The sequence below is a fragment of the Tetrao urogallus genome, assembly GCF_951394365.1.
Source record: "Tetrao urogallus genome assembly, chromosome: 4".
NCBI classification, from domain to species: domain Eukaryota; kingdom Metazoa; phylum Chordata; class Aves; order Galliformes; family Phasianidae; genus Tetrao; species Tetrao urogallus.
Window position 1 is genome coordinate 2047889 of NC_136817.1, and position 23925 is coordinate 2071813.

Here is a 23925-nt window from a genome sequence, read left to right on the forward strand (position 1 = left end):
GCTTAAACAGCTCCTAATGAATGTATCATTAGCAAAGTGTTGATTAAAAATCTTGAAGATTCAGCTCAGTCTCACAAGGCTGAAACAAGTGTATTAAGAAACAACATAAAGAGACTGTCTGCAGTCATTGGCTATGAAGAAGGAAAATATTTGCTTAGCTGTCTCTTTGGTATAAATTATGTCAAATGCATTCTGTCTGGTGGTGAGTTATGGTAAGCACTATATGAAAGCTAACCATTTTGTTACATGATTTTCTAAAGGGAGCTTTCCATGTAACGTAGGACCCAATGGAGCACATGGAACTTTCTTTTAATTACAACAAAACTCTCCATCTTACATTGGAGTTAAATACAGATGCGCAGCTGCAGCTGCGTGGTGTTTAAGTAAAGAGATAATAGATATTTCACTTCTGTTTGGCCCGTGCCATGGTAACACCTAACTGTGTCAACAGAGCATGTGCAGGAAAGAAAAGTTCTAGGATCTTTCTGTACTGCAACCTACAGGGGAAAAAACCCATTCATATTGTTGTTTTTCTTTTGCCTTGAGTGCGTTGTGGAGACAATATTAATGTATGTACTAAGAACATACTATCAAATATTCAGAAAGAAACATAACTTCTTGACATTTGGTGAGCTGTCCTTGCTGCCTGGCAGTCTTCAATACCTCTGATGGACTTTTTTGTTGCAAGAGTGACACTATCTGTGCAAAGCTACAGGTAGAGAAGTTACCGCAAAGTTCAACTTGTCAGTGTTCACGGTGACTCACGTCACTAAGTAGATAGGCTGCTGGTTTCTTTGAGGATTTTTGTTTGTTCTTCTCATTTTGAACTTCCAGGGTTTGCCGTTTCCACCTTCTTTTGAAAACTCAAATGGCAGGGAGGAGTCCCCCAAAATCTCTAAGACTTCAAATTATGGAGAAAAATAAAAACAGAAAACCAGTCCAGACTGAGAACAGAAATGAACGTAGATGGCCTCAGTTCTACTTTGATGATTCCACATCTGTGATGCTTAAATGTCTCCTTCATCACTGGCTATACATATATTTATAAGCATAAATAAAGTCATATTAAAGTTAAAATCCATTATTGCTGTCTTCCACACTTAGATCCGTTTCGATAGAAATTATTCCGTTAACAACTGGAATAACAGAAAGCTTACGAGTCCTTCATTTTACCTTTTTTTTTTTTTTCTGACATATCAACTCCTCGTTAATCACTTTTATTCAAAATCTGAAAGGGGGGATTCATATAATTTAAATAGCCAGAACGAATTCTAGTATTCAAGAGCCTCAGATTAAGTGAAATACTGATAAGAAGGAATTATTTTGAAACAGGTGATTTAAGCTGACGTTCTTGGTAGCATCACTGATGTCCTACTGCTGGCAGGGAGGTGGCATTTTAGGAGCAATGTGTGCCACAAGGCTTGAGTGAAGGTGGAGTATTTTTCCCCTTGTTGTTATTTATTTTTTCTTGGTTTCTATTTTCTCAGTCCATTTGTTGCAGGACAGCTGAGTAGTGGTAGCATTTCAGGAGAGGTTTAAATGCTGAATGGATTCAAAGGGAGGATGAGAGTGGAGTGTGGGGATCAAAGTTTTTGAGAAGTTAAATTAATTTTGGCAAAGTCTTTTGATTATCTAAGCCTTTATTTTACATATAAAGAAAATAATCAGTAGTGCAAAGGTTGTTTATTTCATATAAGTTTCATTCTAACAATATCATTTCAGTTTAATGAATGCACAGGAATCCAGTACACTCATGAATCCTACTTGCCTACAGGAAAGCTGGGGGGGGATTTTTTATTAGGACAGGTAGCAACAGGATGAGGGGAATTGGCTTTAAACTGGAAGAGGGTAGATTTAGACTGGATATTGGGAAGCAATTCTTTACTGTGAGGGTGATGAGACACTGGAACAGGCTGCCCAGTGAGGTCATGGATGCCCCCTCCCTGGCTGCATTCAAGGCCAGGCTGGATGGGGCCATGAGCAACCTGGTCTGGAGGTGTCCCTGCCTACAGCAAGGAATGGAACTAGATGATATTAAAGGTCCCTTCCAACACAAACCATTCTATGATTCTATGTTTTGAAGAACAACAGAGTATTTGTCTCCATCAGAAGAAATAACCATATCTGTTTCTGCCAGTCTGATTTAGTCTCACTTCTGAAATTAAGCAAAGAAAAATTTATCACTGTTCCGAATTGGACAAAAAGGCGGTTCCTTTTATGTATTTATTTACTTTAGAAAGACGTTTCTTTTGAATATTCCATGATTCCAGAAAATTCATCTCTTAAATTCCCAAATGATGATTTGTACAGTAACTCATCCTTGAGCTGCTCCTATCCTGCTCTTTAACTGTTGTCAGTAGTTGGTGCTGGCAGAGGCATGTCTTGTGCCCAGAAGAGAGGGCAGTCAGTGGAAGCTCCAGACTTAAGAAGGCAGAGTTAAAACTCTTCTAAGCTCCTGCTGCTATTAAACTCTGCGGTACAATTGCCAACGTACGCTCAAAGTAGATGAATTCATGAAAATGAGAGGATCATGATTAACCTCGTGGCAGAAGACAAAAATATTACCCAATTTTGTAATCTGAATTTGGCTTCTAAGTATAAGCATTCATTTAGGTTCTCTACTGAATATTAAAAGTCGCTTAATACCATTTATGTGATGATGAGTTTGTAAATGTGACAAAGCAGATATTGCAGTAAAAGAAGATAAAGCTCAAGTAGTACAGTTGTTGCCAACACTACTCTGCAACACGTTTCTTAAGCTTCTAAAAAGGCTAAACACCGTTCTGTATAAATGGTTTATAGCTGCAAAATTGTACTCTGTAAGCAAATCAGAATTCAACACAAGAAAGGAAAATAGGACAAGGTGCTTCCATGGTTGGAATGGAGGACAGCACAGCCTGCACAGCATGATGAGGAGCACATGCTGCACAAACTTAGGGACTATTGTGGCATTCTTGCCTACCAATTTTCACAGCTCTGATGAGTGTTAGGAGAGTGATTGCTTCTGAGTGGGTAGCTGACATAATCCCTTACTCTTTGTTCACAGTAGAGACTATCACTCATTGATTTAGAAAACATTTTAGGCTCCTTAATATTCCTTCTTGGTCCTTTCAATCTCAAGCAAGCTGGTTGAATGAAGTAAACTGTGTCCACAGTATCAAAATATTTTGTAAACAGTCCTAATCCTAGTTTATTGCTTCTGAAATTGTTTCATGTTACCAAAGCTGGCTGTGTTTCCAGTGGCATGAAAATTTCCTGCTAGGCACTGCTAGGTCTTACCTGTCTCTGGGATGCTCTGAGGACAACTACTGCTAATGGAGTTCTCTGCTCCTTCCCTAGTGCTAATTAAAATGTAGGAGTAAATGAGTACTGCAGATTTCCCCTGCTTAGAGACACAGAGATGGTGAAGGGTCTTGAGGATGAGATACATGAGGAGCCGCTGAGTCCCTTGGTTTGTTCAGACCAGAGCAGAGGAGGCTCATGGCTGCCTACAGGCAGTGGCCATATTCCCAGGCTGCCAGAATTCAAGCATCATCTAGACAGTGCTTTCAATCGTGTGGATTATCAGGATATTTGGGAAGATGCACGTGGAAGAGATACTGCAAAAAGCAGGATTACTTATCCTGAAAAAGGACGGGTGGTCGTGTGTGAGTATCCCAGGGTGTTTATAATGTAAAATAAATAGATATTTTTCTCCTTCTGACAATAAAACCAGTGAGCAGCAGTTATTAGGAAGTTCTGTTTCATACTGGGCTCTGATTGGTATGCTGTGGCTGGATTAAAAATAGGTCTGCATAATTTTACGTCCATTAATTTATAACTAGGTAAACTGAAGTGAGAGGAAACTCTTTGCATGCTTTAGGTGTAAACTGATCTCCTGCTAGGGTTGGGAACACATTTTTCTGCCTCTTGCAGTGTTTTGCAACTCCTCAGTTACATTACAGGGATTTTTCACTTTCTGTTCAAGTAGCAGTTATTAGCCTGTCCCGAAGCAGGATATTGGATTTGGTGATAAATGGGCTGTGCTGGATTGGTAAATCCTGTGTGCTACTGTAGCAGGCAAGAAACCATATGTAGTTATATCATTAAACAAAAGAAAGAAGTGTTTTCATTTAAATAAGCCTAAGTAGAGCCCCACTCTCCATTGAAGAGGCAAGAAGCAGGAGGAATGAAGAGGAGAGACTTGACCAGGTGCACGATGCTGCTGTGTATCAGGGGAGGGGTGCTGCCTGCACTGACCTGTGAGTGCCTTCATGTGCTTAAAATATCCCTTAGCAATGTTGCTGCTTTCTAAAATTTACTTGTGGATATCACTAAGAAGTTGCTTAACCAGTAGTTTTCATGTCATTGACTCAATCCGTAACCACTTTTCAGGATATAAGGGGTTGTGCATACAGGATTTGGGATACCAGACTAAATATGTAAAATGCTGCTCAAAAAACAGTGATAAAAACATAGTTTTGGATTCAGAGAAGCTGAGGGAGGTGAACTGTCTGTGGTGAACAGTGTGAGTACAGGTGGCATCAGAAGTACTTCAGAAAGCTAACAATCAATCTTAAAAGAAGGAGTCTTTTTTCCCTTCATACCTCGAGTTTCTATCTGCATGATTATAGCATATCTTTCTAGGATTGTTATTCAAGTGATTGAGAGAAAAGGCTCATTAGAAATTAAACTTGTGCAACTTAGGTTCATGGCACAGGCTATCTAGATCTGTGTTCTGTGGAGGCTATATTCCTGAAAGTACTTATTTACACGTTTTATCTGTATGGCAAGTTTAAAGTACACTTAAATATTTACTGCGTTGTTGCTGTCTGAATATAGAATTATTTTGGCTTAGAACCTGAAGAAGATTTGCAGTGCATCTAGTTTGCAATTTCCCATTTTGTGGAAAAGTTAATGCCCCTTTCTCCCCATGAGACAGAAGTTATCTTCAGGGTCTGCAGTATTCACATGCCTGAGCTGGAGACGCTTAAGTGTTCACCAGTGCACATAAATGCCAGTCGCCGTGATTTATTTTCACACTGTGTTTGCGTGCCAATGCGCTGCTCGTGAGGGGAAGGACGTGTATTCAGCAGTGCTTTGTTTATGAATCAGCTCTGAAGTAAGAGATGAATTTTTTTCTTCTTTAATATGCTGCTTTGTTCCCAAGAAACAAAAGCTAAGCTACTACTTGAAATGTAGGTGCATCAGCTGCTCCCTCGGGTTTTCAGCAGGTCCACAGAAATTGGAAATGTGTTTTCTGCTAGACAGGAGGACAGTTACACAGCAGGTATTTTCTCCCAATCAGACAACCATATTGCATCTTCTCCTTTCAGTGAAAAGTGTTTGGCTGTTTGAAGAGTAGCATTAGGGGGTTTAAGCTGTCTCATTTTTTTCCTTTCACTTGCAGTGATGTATAGTCATTATCAAACCTGTTTACAGTGAGTGAAGGGGAAGGAAACTACTGATGAGTAAACTTTTTTTTTTTTTTTTTAATGTATCCTAAATAGCAAGATAGAAATACAGAAGGAATTACGCAGTTCTGTTAGAAGCCTCAAGGTTTTATTAATCAGCATGAGGAAAGATGAAATAGAGCCATGGCAACCATATAACATTTGTGAATGAATATGTGTTTCCATAAGGCAGCTCCTAATGTACAGCACTGCATATTCTAAAATAGATATATTCAACATAGGTTGGCACAGAAACGACAATCCATATTTGGGGAATGGAAGTTAGAAATGTTCTCTGTTTATACTTGGAGTATCTTTATTTCATGAAAAATGTAGACGTGGAAAGATACTTGTTGTTTTATATAATACTCATTTGCTACATTGGCCAAAAGTGAAGTTTATTGCTGGACGTGATGTTTGTGTATAATTAAACATCATTTTCTGAGTACGAAAACTGACCTCATCACTTTATTTATATCAGTTATTTCTGGGTATGCTATTTCTTAACAGTGACTGTTAAAACACAGTATGTCAGGATCACCAGATACAGTTACAGCTATGGAAATTCATTTTACATCAAATTGTTGCTGTTTCAATGCTGTCTCTTTTTACATTAAAACATCAAGCATAACAGAAATTGTAAGCTGCTAAGTGAAATGACTCATTTCTTAACTGTTGGCTCATCTGCTATCCTCCTTGGTGGCTCTGATAAGTTTTCCCAAAGTGGCTTGAGGAAACTGCTGCTGTGCACCTCAGCAACTGGAGTCAATTGACTCCATCTGCTTTTGAGTGGGTTTTTTTGCAGGCTTCCTTTTGTAAAGGCATTATCAAGAGGGAACATATAAAATATCTTAAATTTTATATTTGGTAGTCTTTGAAAAGCAGATTTTTTCTAATAACTCGTCTTTACTGTCATTTAAAGTAGCCCTCAGTCAAACGTTTCTGTTCATGTCAAATGAATTTAGTTTTATTGAAGACTTACAGAATCCTAGAATGCATCTTAGAATGGCTTGGCTTGGAAGGTCCTTGAGGTGGGCAAGGACACCTCCCACCAGACCAGGTTGGCCAGGGCCCATCCAATCTGGCCCTGAACATCTCCAGGCATCTCCATCTCCACGGCTTCTCTGGACAACCTGTTCAGTTCCTCACCACAGTCGGAGTAAAGAATTTCTTCCTCCTCATCTAACCGAAATCTTCCCTTTTTCAGTTTAAAAACATTCTCTCAGTTGAGTATTTGTTGGTGCTGCACACACAGAGTCAAGATTTCAGCCAAGGTCCCCTTTCCCTTCCTTTCATCCAGGAAACTTTGCTTTCTGTCTCACTTGAGGGTTTTTTTCCTTACCTCTGGTGGCAGGTTGAATTACTAACAGCAAAGTTGTACAGATGTGCAGTGTTCAAGGTCTGTGATTTCAGGAACATTTTATCTACTTGTTAGTGGTGGGCTTAACTGATGGACCAATCTTTCCTAGTCTAGGTTCAGGTGGATATAGTTTACTGGCAATAAATACAAAATACTATAAAATAAATGAATGAATTTGAAAGGTGAAGGAATTAAATAGCTATTCTGAAGCTTGCAAACTTGTGTAACAGTTGTACAGCTTGGCAGCACCAGAGGAGAAAAGTTACCAAAACTAAGATTTCATCTTACACAACTTGAAAAATAGCATGCTTGTACCTGCAGTTTCATTATTACCTACTATTTAATTTCTTTTAGTATTTTGATCTTAATCTCACACGTTAGCTTCTTCCTCTGTGTGTCAGTGTTTGAGGAGCATTTCCTTTAGTCTTCATGGAGGGACATGCAGGTGACAGAAAAGTTCTTCTCCTGTTCAATCAATGGCGCCGTGTGTGCTCCTCTTCCTACAACTGTACTGCTGCAGCAGTAGGTTTGTAGTTTGCCTGAAATCCACTTTTATTGCTCCGACTCAGAGAGTCACTATCCTTCTATGCTCTTTTCCTTCTTGGGATCCTTCCATTTTCACTCAGTTCTTCATGGTGAACTTTGCATTCTCCATGTCTCATCCTGTGATTTTTGCTGGAGGCCACACAATGCCTTGACCTATAGGCAATAACAAGGATACTTAAACAGATTGGTTCTGCCATCAGGTGCCATGGGTTTGATGCCTCTGTTGTGCTCCAGTATTCCCTTTTCCACTCAGATAAATGTGAATTTTCCCATTGAAGTATTGCTGGAGATTTCTGTTGATAGAGGAAGGCTTCCAAAATTTGTTACAAGTGAGGCACACAAACTTTGAAAGAAAACGTCTTCAAGCTAAATGCTTGGCCTCTCTTTCCTCTCTAAACATGTTGTTCTTTGTGAAATAAACACTATGATTACTTGCAGCTGTGATTTAAGTGATCTAAGAGGTGAAGAGTACGTGAATTATTGCCAGTGCCTTGACACTTCTGTGTGTAGAACAATACAGTTTAACTTGAATGATGGACACTAAAGTTTTATTCCATAGGAGCTTTAAATATTTCAGAAGTAAAAATGAAAATGATTTTAAATATTGACGGAAGATGGAGAGAAAACTGTCCTTTTGAAATTTTGTTTAGAAAATATTTTTGGGATGACAGTTCTTTGTAATTTCTATTGTTTCCAAAATGAAGCTGCCCAAGTATAAACCATCAGCATTCTATTCAGTAACATTTTGTCTAATGAACTGCCCGAGGACCTTCGATGCTTTAGGTCCAAGTCTGAGGTAGGTAATTTTTGTATGCTGCCATAGCACAGGGAAAACCTTGAGATCCCTAATGCTTTTCAACAAAATGGAATAGAAATACTGCAGCATCCCACAGGGAAAAAAATGTCAGGGGTTGCTGTCAACTTCTTGTCACTTAATGGAAAATGAAGTCAATGTTCATCAAAGGAGGGAAGGAAGAAAGCATTTCACTTTTCTCATGGTGAGTGTCTAGTTTTTTGTCTAGCATACATCTATATCAGATGGAAAGATCCAGTGTCACCAGCATGGCAAAATATTTTACCATGCGGATTTCTGTTCCTTACATTCATTGATACATTTGTGGGATTCTGAAGGCAGAGGGAAGCCACACGAAGGTCACAAAACTGTAAGCCAAGGTAAACACCCTGTCAGAAAATATTTAGCAAATGGTGTAAACCACAGAAAAATTGAGAACGGAGAGGAAAACACATTTCCTTAGAGAATACGTTTCCTGGTTTGAAAAGTATTGAAGTTCAGAGTCCCTTACATTACCTCTTTGTCCTTTTCAAATAAATTGCCTTTGTTCAGGTCATTAATTCAATTCAGAGTCCTGGGCACCTAGCCATAGGGATGAGGAATACATATTCTGCAAGTTATATATGGGAAGGTATAATGGGAAGTGTTGACTAAAGGCAAATGCACCTTTCGTCCCTGGATAAGAGATGAGACTACCTATTGGTCAGAACTTTTGGTAGTTTTTGAGTAAAGTACTGAATGTGGATATGTATTCTTGATTCTTTAGTCACTGTGCCACAGAGGATTGTGTTTTCTGGTTTGTACACTGCACAAAAAGGATTATTTTGTTAAATGAGCATTTTAACTTTTTTAACTCTGTTGTGGATAGAAAAAAGTTTCTGTTTCTCAATTCCTGGTTATTTATCCAAGTTTTCTTGCTTTACAAGGAAAAGCTTCCCTTGCTGGGAAATTAGGTGGCTGTGATATTGTCCCTGCCAGCTCCCAAGAAGCCTCAGAACTGTGCAGTGCAGTCTTGTAAATGCTTAAAGCATCTGAGCCACTTTGCTTTGCTGTGTTTTGCACCAAGTTCTATCTTCAGTCAATGTGTCCAGAAAATGTGCGAGGGGCTTTTTTTAGTTGATGTGAAATTTGTTTCACTTTTATTTCAGGGGTACAAGGAGAACAAAGATGCAATAGAAAGTGCTGTGTAAGTTATGGTAGAAGTACTAATGCCTGTTCTGTATTTGACCCCCTACAAGCATCTGAAGTTGTTAAAGTAATGATTAAATTATTAACTCTTTACAAATGAGAAAAAAATAGCTGGATAATTATCTACCAGAGACATAAAAAGATGGAAATTGGAAATTTTGTAATCCAATCACTGTTGAAACACACCACACACTGCCTCGCCGTGTTCACATCCACATTCAGCAAGTGCTGGTGAATGTCAGTGGGTGCCATTTTATCCACACGGAGCAAATTGGTGCCACACCTTTGCTTCATGCACACTTCCATGTCAGAAACATCCCAGTCTGCCCTTCTGCTGCCATCTGTCACACAGCAACACAATGTAATGGAATACTGGTGGGAAAGTTCAGCCTCTACTGCCATACCACCAGCATCCGCCTCTGATGTCGTGAGCCAGCAGAATAAAATAAGAGCATTACTTTCAGAGCAGCCCTTGTGTTCAAGTCTAAAATTCAGTGCTCAAAATCAATTCAGTAAATATGGTGAGCTTCGAAGTCTTACTGCAATTAATGTACACGTTGTCTTCGTAGTCACTTGTAAAGCTGATCATAAAGTTAAAGCAGTTTTGAATCGGGTAAAGGAATTAGTGTTTCACTGGGAAAAAATATGGTGATGAAGTAATTAGTATCATAAGTTCAACAAAGATTTTAAACTATGGGACGTGGTAGTAATACATTTTGAACACAGTTAATGAGCATATTCATTGCGTTCATTTCTAATTAAGTGGAAAAAATACTGGTCCTTTAAATGGAGATAATAAATGTGCAAGTCAGTCTTGCACAAACATGCAACACCAGAATTTATTACCTGCTGTCTAACTAGGGAACTGGGAGTCATTATAAAGATTAGATTTACTGAAAAAAAAAAAAATCGACAAAAAGCTCCAGTAGAAAATGTTTGAGGTAATAATTTTCCCATTAAATTTTTCTTGGCAGAGTGGGAGTGAGTTTTCCTTTTTAAAATACAGTTACTTGCTGTCATCGGGGCTAGTAGGACTGTTTGTACCCTTGAAAAGGATTCGGTAACATTTACCAACTTAGATTTCTATGAGCAATGCATTTTGTTTACAACTTTAGCTGTAAGAGAGCAGAACGCTCTCCAAACTGTCGAAACTTTCCTAGAGGTGTGTTAGGCTGGGGTAGGAGAGCAGAGGTGCTGTGGTCGTGTAGCAGAGCAGTGGCTGGGGCAGCAGTAAGCTTCCCAAAGCCAGCTGGGGCCCGAGGGTTGCACTTCTGCCTTTCTGAGCCCAGGAGTATTGCTGCTCACAGGTTTTCAAGCTCGACGGCGGGGGAAAAGCGACAGAAATTCCTACTGTTTATTCTGTCAGTAGGCAGCTGGGGAATTGACATGAAACAGGTTGAAATATTAAAACCAGACGTGCCTTCTAGAGCAGTCGTTTTCAGTGTTTTTATGACTTGAGAACCCCCTAAACATTCTCCAGTGGAAGCAAGGACCTTTGTGTGGTGTATTAAAGCATATGGGTGACAACTGACGGGCGTTCCTTAGTTACCTTTCATGGACCTATTTGAAGTTGTTCACTGATCCCCACGGATACCCAGACCACACGTTAAAAACCAATGAAACTAAATCAAACCTTCTACGTTCTGTTCTTTCAAAGCTCCCAACTCATATATCTCCTGTCGGTATTACCAACGGATCGGGTTCTTTCTGACACATGGTGCGTTTATGTTTTTGCTTAACAAGTGTCTCACTGGGATATGCATAAGCTCCAAATGTGCTTCCAAGTTTCCCTAAACCACCTTAACCTTCCGGAGCTTACTCATCCCTGGTATTACAAGGGGGCAAGATTGCATTACCAAAAGCCTCTGAAATTTCACTGGCAACATGGAATATATTTCCAATGATATTACAGTGCCACACATAGCTAATTACAGGTTTTTTTGGTCTGAATTATTTCTGCCCCATCCTGCATATTCTAATTCCCCATAAAAGGAACAGGCTAAATCATACTCGTGGTCTATTCAAAACGCTAACTCTGCTCTTATTTCTTTAACCTCACTGCGTGATTTTATTATGTATTTAAGCCAGTAGCAAGTTGGAGGCTTTTTTAAAAAGAGCTAACTTTGGTAGTATACTTTTAGCATTAAGAAATAACAAAAATAGAATAAGAAATTTGGTTTATGCATTAAAATTGGATGTTCGTAGAAATTTACCAGTAAATAAACATGTAATTTTCTTTTCTGCTCAGGTATGACTTTGTAGAAGTTGAAGAACCTAGTGATGGCACTGTTTTAGGGCGCTGGTGCGGTTCCAGTAGTGTGCCAAGCAGACAAATCTCCAAAGGAAACCAGATCAGAATAAGATTTGTGTCTGATGAATATTTTCCTTCTCAACCTGGATTCTGCATCCATTATACCCTTCTTGTGCCAGTAAGTAACACGTTTCAGGAGCATTTCAGAAAAATAACGTCTTTGAAGTGGTGGCTCAAAAGAATCTTTACGTAGTTTAGGGTTAATTACTGTTTATTTCATAATAATAATAATAATGAATAATTTGTCTGCCAGAATTGTACGTTTTGCTCTTTAACTGACTGAGTGTTTTTGTGGTTGATCTTGGGTGGCTTTGGACTGGGAAGTTGATGGCTCAGTTGTTTATATGGAAACTCAAATAAAATATTTGCATTCCTATTATGGTGCAGTGAAAAAGCCACTTTTTCTTGCTTTGAGATGAAGAAATTCAGCATAAGAATCAGCTGTGTGACCTGTAAAGAACACTGAGTGCAAGTGAGACTGAAGAAATTTATGTTCTTCTAAGTCAGCTATGCCATGCAGAGCTGGATGATTATACCTAGCTCAAAAAAAAAAAAAAAGTCCTTATTATTCTGAATTGTTTTATTATAGTGGCAAAGCAGATGAAGCACGATACTCATTTTTCACTGCATTTTTCCTGGAAAATGTACTTTAGGCTTCTCTTACTGTTGTCTAACACCTGCAACTCACAGGTACTAAATGCTAATTGTTGTCTGAAGTATGGCTGCTTTCACCATCAACAGATTTCTATTATTTTTTTTTCAACAAGCAAAAGACCTGTGCTAGCAAAACAACATTTGTAAGTTTTTAGGGATGAGACAATGTTCTGAACTTCAGGATTGAGTGGAACAGGAGTTGACTTGTTTTAGATATTCCATATTTAAAGAGAGTAAGGAATATTTTTGTTGCAAGCTTTATAATTCACTTTGTGAATCTCCTCAGTCATCTTGTGGTTTGTGGTATTTGGTTAGTGTAAAACATCTGCAAGCTCAATAAAAAACTGATCAAAAGAATCCATGTTGTAAGCCTGCTGACATGCACTTCACTCGATGCATTTGGCTTGCTTCTTTTTCCATTTTTGCCTGTTGTCCTCCTTCACAAAGCTCCATTTATTGAGGAGAATCAAAGACTAATTCTGTGCATCTTTTGATAACACCTCATCTCCTGTCTTATATGTTTAGTACACTGGTAGTGAAGTTATTTAAGTGCTGTATTGTGTATATACATGCTGTTTCCTGTTGTATGCCTCTCAGTATTGGTAACTATTTAGGCCTAAGTAATATTTCTAAAATGACTAAGGGCAAGTCTGTTTGACTCTTTTGTAAGTTAGATGAATGAATTTTGAAATCAGAAAACACATCAGTCAGTCTCTGAACCATCTTGGAATATGGCCAGGTTTGAACTTGTTATACCAAAGGGCAGAAGGTAATGAGTATGTTTACTTTTAGAAAATAGTAAAAGGAAGATCCCTAAATAGATGTTGTGTGAGCTGATGCCAGATTTCATTGCAGTTGCTCTAGTGTTGCATCCTACCTGCTACACGTTTATCTGACGTTTGATCAAATTTTTCTGGAATGGTTTAAACAAATGCACCTAAAACAAATGCACCTAAAACTACCAGAATATATGTATAATTATATTCATGTGTTGCTGGGCTGGATTTATTCCTATATACTTGATGGGGAAAACTTTTAAATTATTAACACTCGCAAAAGTAATCGCTAATTTTCAGAATATTTAGATCCCTAACCATGAATATCTGCTAAGTAGACAAAAAACAGAGACTCCTGACACTGTATTATGCCTTTTTTTTAGTCCTTCTTTTCCTCCATTAATTAAGTTTATATGCCTAAGACGTATGCATACAAACTGTTACAGAGAACAAGCTATTTTATCTGTCACATATGTAAGAGGAAAGAGCAATCCCCACCATGTCACAGGAATGCAGAGCTAGCTTCAAAATGCACGGTACAACAACTGTTCAAAGGTTGGTGAGAATGACTTTCCAAATTTCTAATGGAGAGATTTTTCTTCAAAACAATCCCTTTTAATAAACCATGGAAAATAAAGTTTCACATTTCAGACTGCATAATTAACTGTAGAGATTGTAAATGCAATCCTTATTGATAAGTTGCAGGATTAGACCGCTTCTGGTTTTCAGGCAATAGGAAACTGAAGGCTCTCTTTCTCTCTGTCTCTCTCTGTCTCTCTCTCCTTATTCATTTATGCATATATATCTAATGCTGTATCATCCTGCATTTCAAGATAAATTAAAATTTACGGCTTCCTCCTTCGTGTGAAAATGTCAGATACAGGAATGAGTGTAATTTATAAGTGATTTTTGCAAAGAACCATCACTGATTTGCTTAGTGATTCGCTTTTATGAATTGGTCCTAAACAGTTAATTTTTTTTTTTTTTTCATTTTTTAAGAAAAGGGGGAGGGGGAGATGCCTGGTAGACTAGCAATGAGAGATTGTTTGGGGAGAAATGAAGCAAAACTGAAATAAAACAGTGCAAGCTTGTTTCTGTATTTGGAGGCCACACACGGAGAAGGGCACTGGACACATTTTCAGGTCTTTTAAAGAGCAAGAGAAATAGCTTTGTTGAACACTCCTGTAATTTATTGTATATATATATATTTAACTTTGTATATTATATTTCAAACTAAATTTTCTGTGATTAATAAGTAGAAGGAGAATGACTATTGATCTGATTACCTTTCTCCTAAGATTTAGCTGCTCAAAAGTACTACCATTAGTTCCAATGGCACTCAGAGCAACATAGCTTTACAGAAACATTTAACACAGGATTGCAAGGCACTGCTTAAAAGCTGTGGGTATGCTGTATACGAGCAGAACGTTTCCCGAGACAACCACACCGCTCTTCTTGAGGATCTAGATAACTGCAGTTTAACTATCTGATTTTCTTCCATTTTAAATTGTGTGTCATGGGTACATCTCAGAAGAACATTCTCTAATTTTGGGTTAGCTCTCTTTATTTTTAACTGTGTTCTTTTGTTGCAAGTTAATTGGAACACTGTAAAGTGCAAGGAAGTGTTGAAAAAGCTTATTTTTGCTAAGAAAAGTTAGCTTGTCTTATTTCAGAGTTCTCCTGCTACTTTCAGCACAGTTGTTAGGCACTCTTCATGCTATACCCTGTCACTTAGTCAGTGCTTACTGGTGGGCTGCATTATTCACTAAGGGCTGTTTAGTGGTTGTTCTGCATTTTGACTGTTCAGCTATGCCTTTACTAAAAGCTGTGTATTTGGCAGTGTTATATAATCCAAAACCACCTAGAAATATACTGCAAAAACGATCCATGTTTCATCTCTTTTCCCTTCCTTCTCACTTGCCCCCGGTTACAGGTCTAATCCATATAGTAGCCATATGCAATTAAGAAGAAACCTCATGAACTCCTACAATATGAGTTTGGGCTTCAGTCTTTCTAGAGACTTGTTTAGTTTAAATTATGTCAGTTACAAGTTTGGCATAGAAAACTTGATGTAATAAAGCCCATTGTTTCTTGGGGGAGCGGGTGAATGGGATACTTGATGCCTGAGGTGCCATTAAGGAATGCATGACTGATTGCCAAAGTAGTTATTAATTATTCGGGGCACTCAAAACAAAGCAGCTCCAGTTAAAGTCGAAGCTGGGGGTGACTATATTCCCTTTCTTTTTTGGCATATGGCAGCACGTCTGGAAGATCATGCCAAAAATCTTTGCTAAGAACAGACTTAACCCTCTTTTCTGCAAGTGAAGACAAATAGCAAAATCTAAACGGAGTCTTATGAGACTGACCTGGTTTAAAAGTGACTTGGAAGGTGTTTTGTGATTTTGGTGCAGTACCTGTATGGCTACCTGGGTTTCAATCCAAAAGAGATCATGTTCTTTTGATGGAGAGATGATGTCGATAGTTCTCTTGCTGGTAACTGTAAGGAACTGTTAACTTATTGACTTCAAGAAGAAGGACTAATATTCCTCAGGTAATCTGTTTAAGGCCGTATAATAATTGTTACTTCATTTCCTCTGAATTGTCTAAACTTTATCTTTTTTAGGGTTGAGTATGTTCAATTTGTTTGTGAAATCTCTTTAAATTGAGAATGTTTAATGAGAAAATGCTGATAAAATGTAAATAGTTGTAGAAAAATGTATACTAATAAGAGAGAAAGGAGAGCTCTTACCTGGCTTTCCCTTTCATCCATTTCAGAAATGTCAGATGTGTATATGTTACATCAGGACCAAAGACCAAGAGAGGCCTAATTTTGGCTGCAATAACTGAAAACCCATCTAGAAACATCACAAAAGGATATTATTCATCTCCTAAACAAAGGTGAAGGAAAGGCGTTATCTCAACAAGTAATCAAAAGTATTTGGAAAAGAAACAATATGATTTTAGGGTTTTTTTTTTGAGCCAGAGCCAAGGTTGTATGAAACAGCAGGGGAGTATATAAGTGTTAGGCAGTGCTTTGGATGGCGACATGAGAAGAAAGAGGACTGTGAAAATCTTTTATACATTCAGAAAGGCTCTTAAACATAAACTCTGTGTTCAGAGTTTCCACTATGTATGGTGAATCCTAAGCTCAGATAAATCAACAGGCTCCTAAAGATGCTCAAGCATGTAAATCCCTTGATTCAGTTTTTGTCTGTGGCAAAGAATGATGTTGCAAGTCAAGGGAGGTTTTTGGACGAAGTTCTCCCTTGGTGATTTCATTTTGCATTAGATCTAAGCTGAGGACTGAAGAGAAATTCCCTTTAAATTTTTTACATAAGATATGAAAGATTACCCACAAATACATAGATAAGTGGGACATGCTTCAGGGTCAGTTCTTAAAAATAAAAAAAAACTACAGAGTACAAAAACAAGCTATGATGAAAAGAAAATAATCTTTTATCAGTCAGTAGTAATAGAAACAAGCATTTAATCTGTTATGCTTGCGGGGATGTGAATTTGAAAATGTGTTACTTGGCAGAGTTAGAAGTAAGGCTAAGTTTCTACACCTTTCACTGTTTCTCAAGACATCTCAGCGTGTCTTAAACCAAATCTTTAAGGAATCTGTTACCAGTGGTGGTCATAAACGGATGATTAAGGAGCACTAAGAAGAGGCCAAGCAGATGTGAGGGCTGGAGTATATCCCCTACGAAGACAGGCTGAGGGAAATGGGCTTGTTCAGCCTGGAGAAAAGAAGGCTGCTGGGTGACCTCATTGCAGCCTGCAGTACCTAAAGGGAGCCTGCAAACAGGAGGGGAGTCAACTCTTTGAAAGGGGAGATAACAGCAGGACAAGGGGAAATGGTTTGAAGTTGAGGGAGGGGAGATTGAGGTTGGATGTCAGGGGGAAGTTCTTTACAGAGAGAGTGGTGAGGTGCTGGAACAGCTGCCCAGAGAGGCTGTGGATGCCCCGTCCATCCCTGGAATTGTCCAAGGCCAGGTTGGATGGGGCCCTGGGCAGCCTGGGCTGGCATTAAAGGGGGAGGTTGGTGGCCCTGCCTGTGGCAGAGGGCATTGGAGCTTCATGATCCTTGAGGTCCCTTCCAACCCGGGCCATTCTGCGATACTGTGATTCCTCATCTGTGATTTCTATTCTGTTCTACTTGTAAGCTGCTTTCTGCAGAAGGGAGGGAATTCCCTGTATGTTTTATGTGTTTAGTAATCTGTAACCAACCTTCCTTGACAATAATTGGCCAGTTTCCCCTTGAGCCCAGGCAAGATTCTTGGTTTCACAACATCCTTTGATAAAAAGTCTTACAGGTGTATTGCTTGTTTACATAAAGAACCACTGCCTTTTGTTTGAGCCATGCTACCAGTAGCTTCATGTGATGGCCTCTAGTTCTTACAGTTGGAGAGGCAGAGAACAGTTGTTCCCACCCACCTTTTTCAAACTGCTAGCCCTTTTCTTGCTGATTAATCCCAAACTGTTCAATCATTCTTTATCAGCAAGCCATTACAAATCTTTCATCATTCTTTTAGGACCCTTTTGGACCCTTTTGAAATTGCAAGGCATTGGAGATAATGGTACAGAATTTGCTAATAGCAAGAGATCTGTGTCGGAATCGGTCACATCAGAAGGATAGCCAAGTATACCAGAATTTGTTGCGTAGCAAAAGTGGTGGAGGGAGACTTTTCAGGGATGGGGCAGCTGGTGGCAATCTTTTGGGGGTCTTAGGTCATTGAGGGCAGCAGCAGAGTAGCAGATGGTGAGACGGAAGTAAGATGGAAAGCTACATTTGGAGCACCTCTGGAATTGGTAAATGGTATGATTGCCGGGATCGTGTGAAGTTCATGTTGATGCTTCACTTTTCAGTGGTTAACTCTTCACTTCCCACAAACTTCATGAGGTTATTAAGTCTCTAGCCCTGAAGCAGATTGATTGCTAGCAGCCCTCTGGTTGCAGGACTAGTTGTTTAGTCATGGCTTGGCAGGATTTTACACAGCACAATGGTGAAAAGATTGACAAGTGCCTGAAAAACTGGGGATGAAGGCAACTGGGGATTGAAAGGCAACATTGGTTTATTGAAATTATGAAGTTAGTGTCTGAGCAGAGAGACGCATTTGTGTTAGAACACATTTCTTCTTCTTTGTGCACATTGAGACAGTATCTAAATACTTGATTAACTTCTTGAATACTTATTTTCCTACAGAATGTGGAGATTGTATTGGAACCTCATATAAAAGAAACATCAAAACGTTCCTTTGTTTGAAAGGAATGCGTGTGTAAAACATGCCACTCAAACACTGGTCCCATGTAATTGTAGCTGTTGGATGTTACATCAAAATAAATATTCCACGTTGATTTCTGAATGTTCCTTTAGCCTTTTAAAATGGTTCTGTAATCATGGCTCAGATTTATTTGTTCAATTTATTGGTCATATCTGTTCTAAAGACTGCATTCTCTGTCACCCATGATTTTTTAATTAATTAAAAAAGCTACTTTTAAAAATTAACCCAAACACTTTCCTCCCATATTCCTTCTAGCTTTTTTTCCTCTTTTTTTTTTTTTCCCAAGAGTAATTTTATCTTTATTTTTTCTGTTTCAAGCACTATATAACTGTCTAGTTGACAATCCCTTTTCCAATTTCCAGAATCAGTGTGTTATTCACACCTTTTTGAGAAAGCATGCTGATGGCTTCTCTACAAATCCCGAAGCAGAGGGACTCTGTTCCATTCTCAAAGTAATATCCTGTGTAACTGGCATAGTCCTAGGTTTTTTGTGCTTTCAAATACTAAGGGACTTTTCCTGACATGCTTGCTAGTCAAAAAAAAGGTAAGCAAGTGTACATTCGATGCTAGGTTTCAGCACCATAACTTTAAATTTTCCTATTTTAGCTTCATTCGTGTCATCTCCCTATGCATTCTAATAGCTATGTCACAGTCGCATTGCCTCATCCCAACAAAACAGACAAATCAACAAAACTTTAGTGGTGTGTACTCTGCTAAGTGTTGTTAACATCATTCTGGTAGGGAAAGATGAAAACAGGAATGAAAGGGAAAATTTGAGGACAGAACAAAGAAGAGTTACTTAGTGCAGTTTCTCTGACCATTTTTTTGTACATGTGTTCCATATCTGAAATGGCCCTTAGGGACAGCAGAATCGCAAGAAAAAGAATGAAATAGTGGAGCAGCTTCTGTAGGTGACTGACAGCACAGCCTGACAACATAGACCGGTGGAAGCAGCTTTTTAAATTCAGGAGAAAAAATTCTTGACAGAGTAATAACACTGTGTAGTAGCTTCGGGGTAAGAGTTTGCTTGAGGAAAGATTAATGTGGGGTATTGGTGGTAGTGTTAAGAGAAATCCTTTTGTTTCTAAAAAGGGACAGATAATAAGCACTGTGGGAATACCAAACTTTGCACCTGTCTTGTCTTTACAGTACCTGGCCTCTGGTGTTACAGATGGGGATTATGAGCTGTCATTTGTTAGCTTCTCATAAGTGCTCAAAACTTTTAATGATGATGATGAAAGGTTTGGCTGAAGAAGCCAGGATTTTTGTTCAAACGGTTCTGGTTTTGTTTTCATGGGGAAAAAAAATCTACATAATGACAAAGGTGATGAATCTGGTCTTTCAATTATCTCTGACTAGGATGGTGGAGAAAGAATTAAGAGAGTTCCTTCTGTGCTGACTACTGGTAGCCAGTACACATTAATTGCTTAAAAAATGAAGACAAATAAAAACCTTGTGCATGAGAACAGGGAACAATTTCTGCTTGGCAAGTCAGTTCCAGAAGCTCAGGCTGCATTCTGTTTTTGAGCTGGGCAATAAATTGTAGGAAGAAAATCGCTAAAAATCTTTTTTTATGAGGAGAACTAAACTGCAGGGCTTCAAATTGAAGGGAGCAATTTAGTGCATGAAAGACCTGGCTTAAAGGCACTTGAGAAGTGAACGCATGAAAGCAGATGGTGCAGCCTTTAGGAGAAATGTTGCATATAACCTTGAAGACATTGTGAAACTGTTAGTTCCAAATAACCCTTCTCTTTCTTCTGCATAAGGATCCCTCCATAATACTCAGCCTTGACATCATGTACAACAGTTCTCAGGTTGTCTATTAGATGGTGAGGGGAATTTCAGTGGAGTGCTGTACATACTTCAATCACCCTTATGCTTTATTGTCTAGTATGTCGCCCTGATATCTTTTGGTAGCTCTTAGCTTAAAAGTTTCTTGGCAGATCTGTTCGAACCATTCTTCAAATAGCATGACAAATACCCTTTTAACAATGTGATCATCTTTAACGAGGCATCCTAGCCTAAGATGGTTCTTGCAGAAGTCCGTGTATTCATGGTTTGGTGAATAGTTGGCATAGTAAATATGGTTCCCTAGAACTGAATTTGCAAATGTATTGTTTCAGTAGGTTTATTCCAAATATTTTTGTGTCAAAAGGAATTGTCTGGATCTGGCAGTAGGACGTTTCCAATACATTTCAGTTCAGATCTTTACTGAAAAGATTGCTTATGCTATTATACATATATGAATGTAAAAACGACTGTATTTTTAATTTTTCAAAACCTCTGAAGTTGTGTCATAGACAAATTTTGCTGATTCTGTGCAACTTGAACTTGTTGAACTTTCTGCTAGCTGTCAAAACCAAGATGATTAGGTAGCTGAGGAGAGTAAGGCATCTGAGAGTTTCATTCAGACATCACCTTTACTTCTTTGGAAGACAGGAGCAAATGCCACAATGCTTTTAACATGCTAGCTGGCAGGCAGTTAGCCTCATATACGTAGGATTTTAATATGTAGGTTGTTAATAGGGTTGCTCTTGCCTAACTTTTAAAAACCACTCTAATCTTCTGATCTGCATGTGCGTATTTGTCTTCTGGCTTTTCAGTATGAGGTGTACCAGGCAACCAAAAGTTAATAATAAAATACTTACCGTTCTTGAGTCACCTGCATAACGCCTTTTTGTCTTGGAATTCATATATTTTAGTCAAAGAAAATCCTGTCATTGTTCTCTTCCTGTTTGCACTCTGTCAATATTTGTAACTTTAAATACTGTATTTACTTTTAAAAATTGCTTTTCTGATTAAAATAGCTACGGGCAGCTTTCATGTGGGGAAAACCCCAACACCCTATAGCAATTAGTTGGTCAAAATAGCAGTGCATCCTTTGATGCAACGTAGAGGTAGAGTTAGGATTCACAAGAAACTCTGAAACGAGCACTTTGCTGGTATGAAACACTTCAGAATAGAGCCTAGCATTTCACGAAGAACTAGACAGATGGTGAAATCCATCATACAAAGACAAATGGAAAATTGTCAGATGGTTTTTCAATTTTGTTTCATTAAGAACAAAAAAGTTGAATTACTTCTAGTACTAAATATTTAGATAGATGAAAGATGGCACGTTAGTTTGGAAGTAACTTATTGCTTTGCTAACAAAGCACATCAAAAAGTATGAGAGCTTAAGGGGCAAAGCAGCACATCTATGATGTGATAGAGAGGACAGATATGCCTGATAGGTTACAGATGTGGGATATGGGTGAACTTGAGCTCACAGCCCACTGTAAGGAGGCAGAGCACTCTTTAGTCAGCCCTCTGCTCTGCTGCAGTAAACCAAACTGGGTGCATACTGCAAAGCAGCATTCTAATCCCACTTAATTTAAAATCATAAGAACACCTTTGAAGCAATGTCATGAGGGAAGAGCAAAGTAAATTCAGCTGCTACTTTTGTAAGCTACTTACATATCAATGTGTAGGTAAGGATTTATTTATGTGTTTGTTTAGAATTAAGGTTAAACAGAAGAGGAGGAAGTAAACCATAATGGTTGTGTGCAACGCTGTTAGTAAATAGTGACTTTTTTTTGCAGATTTTCATGCAGATAATCAGTGCACTTGAAGGGTCTTCTGTGGTTATTTTGTGGGATTGTGACTGTTGACCATTGTTTTAAGCACACCATTTTTTCCTCATTTATTTGCATCATTTCCTGTGAACTTTTTATCTCTTAATTGCGCACCTAGCATTTTAAAAATTGTGCTAAGAAGCTGTTGCTTTAATTTAGAAGAAAGCTGCCATAAAAGTAAACAAACAGATGACATTTCCACAAGAGAGTTTGCTATTTCAATATCTGAAAGTGTTTACAAATTACAGAGCAATTTAAAACATTGACAAATTAAAAGCTGCCTGAGTGTGAACAGAGGATACCTTTGCTTTTCAGGATGTTCAAAAGAGAAAACATAGTAATGATAGTCGGAAAACCTGAAACGATGCCAGTCTGAGGAACACTATTAATTAAGCTATACAAAGCTAGTGCTATACAAAAGTGCCAGTGGATAATTTATAGTTAGAGGCTGGTCTAAATTTCACGGTTTATGCTTGGAGGAGTGGCAAAATAGTAAAGTGATACCACAAAAATCTGAAACCAGAGGCAACTCATTTTAACAACTCAGTTTTAAGAAAAACAACGACTTTCCATTCTTCACTTCTTTTTAAATCCAATTCCCTAGTGATATCAAAGTATTTTTTTTTCTTCTGAAGGACTCCACACTGTTGTTCCTTTAATCAAACACTCACAAAAAGCACTGCCCTAGTCTAGCAACTAGAGAACTCCCAAAGAGAAGCAAGAACAAATCTATCAAACACGTGCACAGCACATGAACTTTTCATTATGAGTATTCTATACCCTCCTTTGAGTCTGTTGCTTTAGTGGAGGCTTTAGTGGAGATAGAGGATGGTACGTAACAGGCCATTCCTTCCTCACAATAAGGCACTCGTGGCTTTCATTGATATTTTCTGCTGCAGGAAAGGATGGTAGCTTTTTCTGGGGAGCGCTGCTAGCTGCTGAGGTGGGAAGTGAAAACTGGAGTCAAGTTACCCGAGGAGGGACACTGGGCAATTGTCATGCTGACAGATTGAATCATTCTGTTTACAAATGGTATTCCTGTAGTTTCTGACAAGGAGAATAATTTCATTTAGCATTATTCTGATATAGCGTGAACTTTCGTTTCATTGCTGCATGTAGTTTCAATGCTCATTATTTCTAACGCGATGAGAGCGCAATTAAAATTGAAGTGGTAGATAATAGCACTCTTTCTATCGTATAGGCCTTTGAAATCTCTGGATGTTTTCATTTTAGCTCTTTTCTGTTGTTCAGGTGGTGCGATTGCTGTCAGGCAGATTTTGAAACAAACAGAGCCCATTGCCCTCAACAGGAAATGTTAGGTATTGGACTCAGAAAAATGCTGCCCAGCAAATCAATGGCCATGTTACCCAAGGGTAAATAGATTATTTAAAGTATACACGTATTGATAAATTCAGGGGCAAATAATTATCCCTTTAAGTATTTATTGCATTGAGAACAATTTTCTGCTCTGTGTGATCTGATTTTACAGTTGCTGCCTCTTCCTCAAAATTCCTAACCGAGTGAATAAGACATCAGAGACTGGTTTAATAATGAAGTAAAGATTACCAGCACAATTGTAAATTTGTTGGGAATTGTGTTCAAGTTAGCACTGAAACTGCTTTACTAAGATCAAGATCAGTATTTATCTCTAAAAATCCAATTGGTTTAATTTTCTGTAGAGTACTTTATAGTAGGGAAAAAAAAAGTCAGTATATATTTTAGTTTCTTACTAAAAATCTTTGTTTTCCTCAGAATTCTTTTACAATACATAACTGCTAAGATAATTCACACTGATATTGTTTGAGCAGATGCTACATCCTTAAACAGCAAAATCTTGTCTTAAAATGGAACTTAATTTTACAGAGGGAATTTTTTACTGATAGGAATTCAGTCAAATTACATTGTTTATGCTGATGTATTTTAAATGATAATTCTTCCATCCCATTCCCAAGTGCTGACACGATCA

The 23925-nt window shown here is 38.3% G+C and overlaps 1 protein-coding gene across 1 annotated transcript in view; it reads left to right on the plus strand.

Moving 5' to 3' along the window:
• The window catches only part of PDGFC (platelet derived growth factor C), a gene marked incomplete at both ends in the record, with an annotated part of 112921 nt that overhangs the window by 67835 nt on the left and 21161 nt on the right, over positions 1–23925 (plus strand). The window contains one exon of the mRNA XM_079534511.1: positions 11568–11748. Coding sequence (XP_079390637.1) covers positions 11568–11748 — 181 coding nt within the window. The remainder of the gene's footprint in view (positions 1–11567; positions 11749–23925) is intronic.